This window comes from Sapajus apella, unplaced genomic scaffold (assembly GCF_009761245.1).
Source record: "Sapajus apella isolate SASKATOON/1434 unplaced genomic scaffold, GSC_monkey_1.0 scaffold135, whole genome shotgun sequence".
NCBI classification, from domain to species: Eukaryota; Metazoa; Chordata; class Mammalia; order Primates; family Cebidae; genus Sapajus; species Sapajus apella.
The window spans coordinates 469,044-479,266 of NW_022437075.1; the positions used below are offsets into that span (position 1 = coordinate 469,044).

General features: G+C 43.5%; 1 protein-coding gene across 2 annotated transcripts in view; it reads left to right on the plus strand.

Moving 5' to 3' along the window:
* ZNF329 (zinc finger protein 329) overlaps positions 1–8,921 on the plus strand; it is a 23,855-nt gene extending 14,934 nt beyond the window's left edge. For both annotated transcript variants that reach the window (XM_032263255.1, XM_032263254.1), the window contains exon 2: positions 6,796–8,921. In XM_032263255.1, the coding sequence (XP_032119146.1) occupies positions 6,804–8,429 (1,626 nt within the window). In that variant the 5' untranslated portion in view covers positions 6,796–6,803 and the 3' untranslated portion in view covers positions 8,430–8,921. The remainder of the gene's footprint in view (positions 1–6,795) is intronic.
* Positions 8,922–10,223: the final 1,302 nt, after the last annotated feature.

Sequence of the window (10,223 nt, forward strand, 5' to 3'; positions counted from 1 at the left end):
AACCCTTAAACCCCTCACTTTTTCGTACATTATGTATCTCCCCCCCTTTCCCCCAACCCAAGTACAATAGACGAACGGCGCCCCCCCCCCCCCCCCTTCATTTTTTTTTTTTTTTTTTTTTTTTTTTTTTTTTTTTTTGCTTCGTAGAGACAGCCTTACTATGATAATCAGGCTGATTTTGAACTCCTGGCCTCAAGTGATCTTCCTGCCTTGGCCTCTCAAAGTACTGGGAATACAGGTGTGAGCCAACATGCCTGACCTAGTTTTCTTTTTAAAGTATAGCCATTAAAGACCAGGATTTTCAGTCTGGGAACTGTTAGCTGCATTCTCATTTGCCACATGTTCTGAATGTGCTGTTTTCATCATTGTGTAGTTCTAGGTGTTTGTTTGTTTATTTGTTTATTTTTTGAGACGGAGTCTCGCACTGTTGCCAGGCTGGAGTCAGTGGTGGGATCTCAGCCCACTGCAGCCTCTGCTTCTCAGGTTGAAGCGATTCTCTTGCCTCAGCCTCCTGAGTAGCTGGACTACAGGCATGCGCCACCATGCCTGGCTAATTTTTGTATTTTTAGTAGAGATGGGATTTCACCATATTGGCCAGGCTGGCCTCGAACTCCTGATGTCGTGATCCGCCTGCCTCTGCCTCCAAAAGTGCTGGGATTACAGGCATGAGCCACTGCACCAGGACTGTTCTAGGTGTTTTCTAATTTCTGTCAAGTTTTCTCTTTGATCTGTATATTGCTGACAAACAAGTTTTCGTTTTTCTAAATAAATAGGGTTTGCTTTACTCATTGTTTTCTTGTATTTGGTTTTCGTTCTGTTACGGCTATTAACTTGCCACCTTGTAGTCAAGAGGCTGTGGCCTGGGCTCTTTGACTTTTTCTTTGACCTGGTCAGTGTTAGCAAATGTTCCACTTGTGCTTAGAAAGCATTTTATTGTAATTGGTCCATAGATTTTCATCCAGCTGTGTGATCAGATTGGCTAATTGCATTCTGTCCCGTATAACTCTTTTCAGTTTTTCTGAGTTTTCATTTTTTGTGTCTGCGTGTGTGTGTGACAGAGTTTCACTCTGTCACTCAGGCTTGAGTGCAGTGGCGATATCTCGGCTCACTGCAACCTCCACCTTCTGAGTTCAAAAGATTCTCCTGACTCAGCCTCCCAAGTAGCTGGGATTACAGGTGTGTGCCACTATGCCCAGCTAACTTTTGTATTTTTAGTAGAGACAGGGTTTCACCATGTTGACTAGGCTAGTCTCAAACTCCTGATCTCAGGTGATTCGCCTGCCTCGGCCTCCCAGAGTACTAGGATTACAGGCATTAGCCACCGTACCCGGCCTGAATTTTCATTTCTAAAAGAGGTTGATTAAAACCTCCCAATGCCCAGCACAGTGTCTCATGCCTGTAATCCCAGCATTTTGAGAGGCTGAGGTAGGTGGATCACCTGAGGTCAGGAGCTCAAGACTAGCATGACCAACATGCTGAAACCCCATCTCTACTGGAAAAAAAAAAAAAAAAAAAAAAAAAAAGCCATGGTGGCAGGTGCCAGTAATCCCAGCTACTTAGGAGACCGAGGCAGAAGAATTGCTTGAACCCAGAAGGCAGAGGTTGCTGTGAGTCAAGATTGCACCATTGCACTCCAGCCTGAGTGACAAGAGCAAAAAATTCTGTCTCAAAAAAAAAAAAAACAAAAAACCTCCCACTGGCTGGGTGCTGTGGCTCACACCTGTAATCTCAGTACTTTGGGAGGCCGAGGTGTGCAGATCACCTGAGCTCAGGAGTTTGAGACCAGCCCAGCCAACGTGATGAAACCTCATCTCTACTAAAATAAAAATTAGCCGGGTGTGTTGGTGGGTGCCTGTAATCCCAGCTACTCAGGAGGCTGAGGCAGAAGAATCACTTGAACCTGGGGATGGAGGTTACAGTGAGCCCAGATCACACCACTGCGTTACAGCCTGGGCGACAAGAGTGAGATTCTGTCACCAAAAAAAAAAAATAATAATAATAATAAAGAAACAAAACAAAAAATAAAACCTCACATGATGGCTGGTTGCAGGGGCATGTGCCTGTAGTCCCAGCTACTCATGAAGCTGAAGCAGGAAGATGACTTGTGGTCTGGAATTTGAGGCCAGCCTGGGCAACATATTGATACCCCATCACAAAATTCAATAATTACATTAAAACCTTTTTTAAAATTTAAGTATAATCTGAGCTGTTTGGTCAGGAAAGGAAAACTCTAAAAACAGATAATCAAAATTTCCCACTATGTTAGATTTGCTGATTTCTTCTAACAAACTGGCTGGCTTTGCTATGTGTTTTGAGGCATATTGTCACTATTACATTGCCCTGTGATCCTTACTTGAAATTTTTCTTTGGTTTATAAAGAGCCACAAATGGTTTTTGGTTGGCATTCACCTGTCCCATCCTTTTGCTTTTAGCTTTTATGTCCTTTTGCTTTAGGACATCTGTTGCAAACACATTTTTTAATACAGCCTGAGGCAGTCTTTATCTGACCCATCAAGGCCATTTATAGTTATTGTAATTGGTGATACATTACCTTATACTTTCTATTTAGCCTGTCCTTTTTGTGCTGTTTTTTCCCCTTTATGAGCTTTCTGGATTGATCAGGGGTTTTTTTTGGTGGTTTAATTCTGACCTGTCTCTACAAGGTTTTTCAGTGTTGCTCAGTACTATGGACATTTGGGGCTGGATCATTTTGTGTTGTGGCTAGCCATCCTGTGTACTATATGATATTTAGCAGCATCCCTGGCCCCTAGGAACATCTGTCCCTTAATCAGACTGACAACCAAAATCATTTCTAGACATTGCCAAGTATTTTCTGAAAGTAGAAACATCCCTGGTTAAAAGCCACTGCTTTGTGGGCTTGGAAGTTTTATACTACATTTATTGTTTTATTTCTGACTTCAGCAAGTCTAACATGAATCGTGAAAAACCTGAGGACTTCAGAACATTTGATTTTGTTGCCTCATTCCCACGTCATTGGCCACTGTTGTCCAGTATATTAGTCCATCCCATTAATTCCAAGTCATTGTCATTTCTGCATTTCATATGGCCAACATTGGATTAGATCAATTCCCCCCCACCTTCTTTTTTAAGAGATGGCATCTCACTGTGTTGTGCAGACTAATCTCAAAAGCCTGGGCTCAAGTGATCCTCCCACCTTGACTTCCCAAAGTACTGGGATTACAGGTGTGAGTCACCACACCCAGCCTACATTCATAACATTCACAAATTCCTTTTTTTCCTTGTTGGTTTTTTTCTGAAGAACAACCTTTTCTAATTCTTACTGCTAGTATCCTTGAAAATGAACTCTGCTTTTGCTTTTCTGATTTATTTTTTCTTTTTGAGACAGAATCTCATTCTGTCGTCAAGGCTGGAGTGAATCATAGCACACTGCATCCTCAACACTCAGAGCTCAAGCGATTCTCTTACCTCAGCCTCCCAAGTAGCTGAGACTAACAGGTGCATGCCACCACACCCTGCTAATTTTTGTATTTTTTGTAGAGATGGGGTTTCACCATGTTGTCCAGGCTGGTCTCAGACTCTTGGGCTCAAGCAATGTATCCACCTTGGCCTCTCAAAGTGTTGAGATTACAGGCATGAACTACCACACCCAGCCTCTGAAACTTTCTTTATCTCACCCTTACTCGTGAACAGTAGTGTGACTCATAGACTTTTCCTTCAGCGCTTTGAAAGTAACTTTCCATTACCTTTGGGTTTCCAGTTTTTCTGCCAAGAGATCTGTTGTGATCATTTTCGTCCTTCACTAGTGGTTTGTTTTATCCCTGCTGGCCTTTAAGACCATCTCTGTAGGTACGAATTGATTTTCATTTATCCAGCTTTCTGAATCTCATATACCTACCAGTGGAACTGCTTGGTGGTAGAATATACCTAATATATGTTTTTGTTTTGAGATGGAGTCTCACTCTGTTGCCCAGGCTGGAGTGCAGTGGCACAATCTCAGCTCACTGCACCCTCCACCTTCTGGGTTCAGGTGATTCTCCTGCCTCAGCCTCCCAAGTAGCTGGGATTACAGGCGCACACCACCATGCCTGGCTAATTTTTGTATTAGTATAGACGGGGCTTCATCATGTTGTCTAGGCTGGTCTCAAACCCGTGAACTCAGGTGATCCATTTGCCTCAGCCTTCCACAATGCTGGGATTACAGGTGTCAGCCACTGCGCCCAGCCTGAATTTATGTTTTCACGGCTGCCACTAAGTTACCCTGCCAAGCACACAGACCACTTTACAAGCCCTCTTACCACATGACGTCCCAAAGCTTTATATTATCGTACTTCATTTTATCTGTACTCATATGAAATGTGCATGTTTTGTGTTCTTACAGTCACAGTTGGAATTGCCTGAATGATAGAATGAGAAAAACCCTTTTTTTTTTTTTTTTTTTGTGTTTTTGAGACGGAGTTTCACTCATGTTACCCAGGCTGGAGTGCAATGGCGCGATCTCGGCTCACCGCAATCTCCGCCTCCCGGGTTCAGGCAATTCTCCTGCCTCAGCCTCCTGAGTAGCTGGGATTACAGGCACACGCCACCATGCCCAGCTAATGTTTTGTATTTTTAGTAGAGACAGGGTTTCACCATGTTGACCAGGATGGTCTCGATCTCTTGACCTCGTGATCCACCCGCCTCGGCCTCCCAAAGTGCTGGGATTACAGGCTTGAGCCACCACGCCCGGCCTGAGAAAAATCTTTATGTTTTCAGGACATTTCTATTTTCCCTTTATGAAATGCATCTTTGATTACTTTGCTCATTCTTTTTTGTGCTGTTCTGTAAGAATCCTCTATAGCTCTTGGGCAGTAATCCTTTGTCACTTTTATGTCTTATTTTCTCTCCATCTGCCACTTGCTTTTGTCTCTTATTGTGTCTTTTATTGGATAGAAAAATTTGAATGTTGATATCAGACTTGTTAATCCTTGTCTGTTTTTTATTTTTTGTTTTGAAGACATAGTCTCTTTTGCCTAATTGGAATGCACCCCTTGGCACAATTACAGCTTACTGCAATCTCAGTCTCCCAGAGTGCTGGGATTGCAGGCGTGACCCCCTCCCAGTGCTTGACCATATGGTTTTTTTTGGTTAAGCTTTGTTTATTAAAGTCTGCCACACTCATGAAGGCATACCGCATAGTTTAAACTTTGACTTTTTGTTGTGGCCTGTATCCATCTGAAATTTGAATACACATACATACATGGATATATATTTAAATTGCCTAGACTATACACATATACGTATGTATGTATTCTGAGGCAAGGGTCTATTTTCATTTTACTTTTAAAAATATTAGGCCTCATACAGTGGCTTATGCCTGTAATCTCACCACTTTGGGAGGCCGAGGGGGGCAGATCACGAGGTCAGAAGATCAGAACCATCCTAGTCAATATGATGAAACCCCGTCTCTTCTAAAAATACAAAAAAAATTAGCGGGCATGGTGGTGCACACCTGTAGTCCCAGCTACTCAGGAGGCTGAGGCAGGAGAATTGCTTGAACCCAGGAAATGGAGATTGCAGTGAGCTGAGATCACACCACTACACTACAGCCTGGGCTACAGTGCGAGACTCCATCTCAAAAAAAAAAAAAGAAGGCTCGGCACAGTGGCTCATGCCTGTATTTGCAGTATTTTGGGAGGCTGAGGTGGGATAATGGCTCAAGTTTGTGAGGTTCAGGCCTCAGTGAGCCAAGATCACACCACTGCACTTTAGCCTGGATGACAGAGCAAGATTCTGTCTCACTGAAGGAATGAAGAATAAATGAATAGACAACTAGTTGTCTTAATATTGTGAAGTCTGAGTGGACAAAGAGGGTGATGGGAAGATTGATATTGACGAAGACACATTCAGCATTTATAAAGTGCCCTTCATTCCCTAGCCTTGGAGACTGCCTCAGACATGATCCAGTTTTCATAAAAACCCTGCAGGGCAGTCATACAGTTTTTGTTTTGTTTTGTTTTGTTTTTTTGAGATGGAGTGTCACTCTGTCTCCCAGGGTGGAGTGCAGTAGTGTGATCTTGGCTTACCACAACCTCCACTTACTGGGTACAAGCGATTCTCCTGCCTTAGCCTCCCGAGTATCTGGGACTACAAGCATGTGCCACTATGCCCAGCTAATTTTTTTGTATTTTTAGTAGAGACGGGGTTTCACTGTGTTGGTCAAGCTGGTCTCAAACTCCTGACCTCAAATGATCCACCTGCCTCAGCCTCCCAAAGTGCTGGGATTACAGGCATGAGCCACTGCACCCGGCCAGGTTATTGACTGTTCTAAGACTTGGATCTAGAACTTTTAGGTCACCAGGCCTATGCTTTGTCCTATCCATGAATGCAAAACTTTGACCACAGAGCTGGGTAAGAATTGCTCCTTCAGTGCTGTTATTTGCTCGTTGTGAAGTCAAAGCTGTGGAAATGTGTATTGATGGGCAGTGCGTGATGGGGACAACAAGGCAGTGTCTGTGACAGAATTCTAGGGTGAGCAGGGATGCTTGGGCTCTGGTCTTGCATATCTCAAACTAATCCTTTTGGTGATTATTTATCCCCAGGACCATTCCTTTTGCCTGCTGTCTAGGAAAATGAAGATGCTACATGGGTCTTTTTGAATCTGTTTTTGGTTCTATTCCTTGGCTGTTGTTTTTCCTCTTCCTTGTATAAATTTGAATTTAAAAAAGAAAGCAAGTAAAAAAATACGCATCTTCACACCTAGCCCATCATCATTGTCTGTTTCTCTTATTCATATAGCTTCATATACCTAAGTCTGCATTTTTCCTCTCTTTGCAGTTTGGGATATGAGATTGAAAATGACAACTCGGAATATTTCTGAAAGAGAAATACCCTGTGGTATAGAAATGGAAGGATTCACAAAGGAAGCTCCCTGTTTGTCCATTTTAGGTGGTGGTTGGGACTGTGAGAACCAGGAGGGACACTTGAGGCAATCAGCTTTAACTCTGCAGAAACCAGGGCCTCAGGAAGCAATTTGTGAATATCCTAGTTTTGGGGAGCATTTGATTGCAAGCTCAGACCTTCCACCATCTCAGAGAGTTCTTGCAACAAATGGTTTCCATGCACATGACTCAAATGTTAGTGGTCCGGATTGTGACTCCACCTTACACAGCTGTCCCAAAAGTTATGCAGCTAAGAGAACTGGTGACAGCGATGCCTGTGGAAAAGCCTTCAACCATTCCATGGAATTTACTCATGGAAGAAATTCAATGAGAGAGAAATCCTACAAATACCCTGAAAGTGTTAAGTCTTTTAATCATTTTACCGCTCTTAGTCATCAGAAAATAATGAAAAGAGGCAAGAAACTGTATGAAGGTAAGGATTTTGAGGACATCTTTACCCTGAGCTCATCACGTAATGAAAACCAGAGGAGTCTCCCAGGAGAGAAACAATATAAATGTACTGAATGTGGCAAATGCTTCAAACGGAACTCTTCTCTTGTTTTGCATCACCGAACTCATACTGGAGAGAAGCCTTACACTTGTAATGAGTGTGGAAAGTCGTTCTCCAAGAACTACAACCTGATTGTACATCAAAGGATCCACACAGGAGAAAAGCCCTATAAATGCAGTAAATGTGGGAAAGCTTTCAGTGATGGGTCAGCTCTGACACAGCACCAGAGAATTCACACAGGTGAGAAACCTTATGAATGCCTAGAATGTGGAAAAACCTTCAACCGAAATTCATCCCTAATTTTGCACCAAAGAACTCATACAGGGGAAAAACCATATAGATGTAACGAGTGTGGAAAACCCTTCACTGACATCTCCCACCTTACAGTGCATCTCCGAATCCACACCGGTGAGAAGCCCTATGAGTGTAGCAAATGTGGAAAGGCTTTCCGGGACGGCTCGTACCTCACCCAGCATGAAAGGACTCACACTGGAGAAAAGCCCTTTGAGTGTGCAGAGTGTGGGAAATCCTTCAACAGAAACTCTCATCTCATTGTGCATCAAAAGATCCATTCTGGGGAGAAACCCTATGAATGTAAAGAATGTGGGAAGACTTTCATTGAGAGTGCGTACCTGATCAGGCACCAGAGGATTCATACTGGCGAGAAGCCCTATGGCTGCAACCAGTGTCAGAAACTTTTCAGGAACATCGCTGGCCTCATCAGGCACCAGAGGACTCATACTGGTGAGAAGCCTTATGAGTGTAATCAGTGTGGCAAAGCCTTCAGGGACAGCTCCTGTCTGACCAAGCACCAGAGAATTCACACTAAGGAGACCCCGTATCCGTGTCCAGAATGTGGGAAGTCCTTCAAGCAGAACTCTCACCTGGCAGTACATCAGAGACTGCATAGCAGAGAAGGTCCCAGCCAGTGTCCTCAGTGTGGAAAAACGTTCCAAAAGAGCTCCTCCCTTGTCCGACATCAACGAGCACACCTGGGAGAGCAACCCATGGAAACATAATGATTGGGGGCCACATGATTCTTCCAGTTTGTTTTCACACCTGTGTTTAGGAGGCGTGTCTTAGATCTGACTCCTCTCTGGTCAGTAGAAAAGAATCCTTAAAGCTATTCAGTGAATTGATGAATGTGAGACATTGCTGAGCCACAGTGTTAAGTCTGCTCATTGGAGAACTTGGGAGGCAACTTAGGATGATAGTAAATGCAGAATAGTTATTGGGGATAATTCAGTCTATACCAGAGATGACAATACATACACTGGAATGAAACCTGCAAACCATGAACGTGACACTAACTTAGGATATTCACTCACCTCCACATCAGAATGCTTAGCTAGAGAGAGCCTGTGAATGCATTCAGAATATGATTGATATGAGGACCTCTGTAGTAGGGAGTTTCCACCTTATTGTACATAAGCAGACTTTCAATGAGTCAACTTTTTTTTTTTTTTGAGATGGAGTCTTGAGCTGTGCCCAGGCTGAAGTGTTGTGGGGCAATCTCCACTCACTGCAACCTCCCCTCCCGGGTTCAAGCAGTTCTCCTGCCTCCGCCTCCTGAGTAGCTAAGATTACAGGTGTGTGCCACCACGCCCAGCTAAGTTTTTGTATTTTTAGTAGAGATGGAGTTTCACTATGTTGACCAGGCTGGTCTTGAACTCCTGACCTTATGACCTGCCTGCCTTGGCCTCCCAAAGTGCTGGGATTACAGATGTGAGCCACCGCGCCTGGCCTGATTCAACTGTTTGTTTGTTTGTTTGTTTGTTTGTTTTTGGTTTTTTTGAGACGCAGTCTTGCTCTGTTGCCAGGGTGCAGTGCGCTGGTGTGATCTTGGCTCACTGCAACCTCCACCTCCCAGATTTAAGCAACTGAGTCAAGCTTTTTAAATGTAATCAGGCAGAGAGGCTTTTGGCAGTGTCTCTTACAGTGTTTTCTGTATCAACAAAGGTGTATAATTAGAGTCCACACAGTGCTGCACTACACACCACCACAGAATGAAATTTTGTTGTTTCAATGTATTTCTGCATTATACTCTACAAGAATGCTGAGGACTTGTTGCAGGAGGGCATCTAGATGAATAAATTACCTGTGAATGAACAGTGAAGTCGTTCCTCCTGTGACTGAAACAAGCAGGCCGGGTTCGATGGCTCATGACTGTATCCCAGCATTTTGGGAGGCTGAGGCAGCTGGATCATGAGGTCAGGAGTTCAAGACCAGCCTTGCCAGCACGGTGAAACCCCATCTCTACAAAAAAAATACAAAAATTTGCCAGACATGGTGGCATGTGCCTGTAATCCCAGCTACTCAGGAAGCTGAGCGGGAGAATTGCTTGAACCTGGGAGGCGGAGGTTACAGTGAGCCAAGATCCCGCCACTGCACTCCAGCCTGGGTGACAGAGTGAAACTCCATAAAAAAAAAAAAAAAAAAAAAAAAAAAAAGACTGAAAAAGCTTGTGCTAAGATGGAAAGGGCTGCTTCCAAGAGATGTGGTTTGTTGCTTTAGTTGTTGAAACAGAAATACCGAGTTGTTATGTTTATGTTGTCACCCCACCACTACCACCATGGTGGTTCATTTAGGATGCTTCCAATTCAGCCACTGTGAACCATTGTAAAGGTTTTATTGCCATGTTGAAAATATAATATGGCAAAAGAGGCATAAAATAGAAGATTTACTATTATTACAGCCATATACAAGATATGTGCACATATGGATGTAGACTGAAAGGGGATGGCGGAGAAATAAAATGTGGTTTTCTTTGGGGACTGGAGTTTTGTATGGTATTTTTTCTCTGTTACAAATAC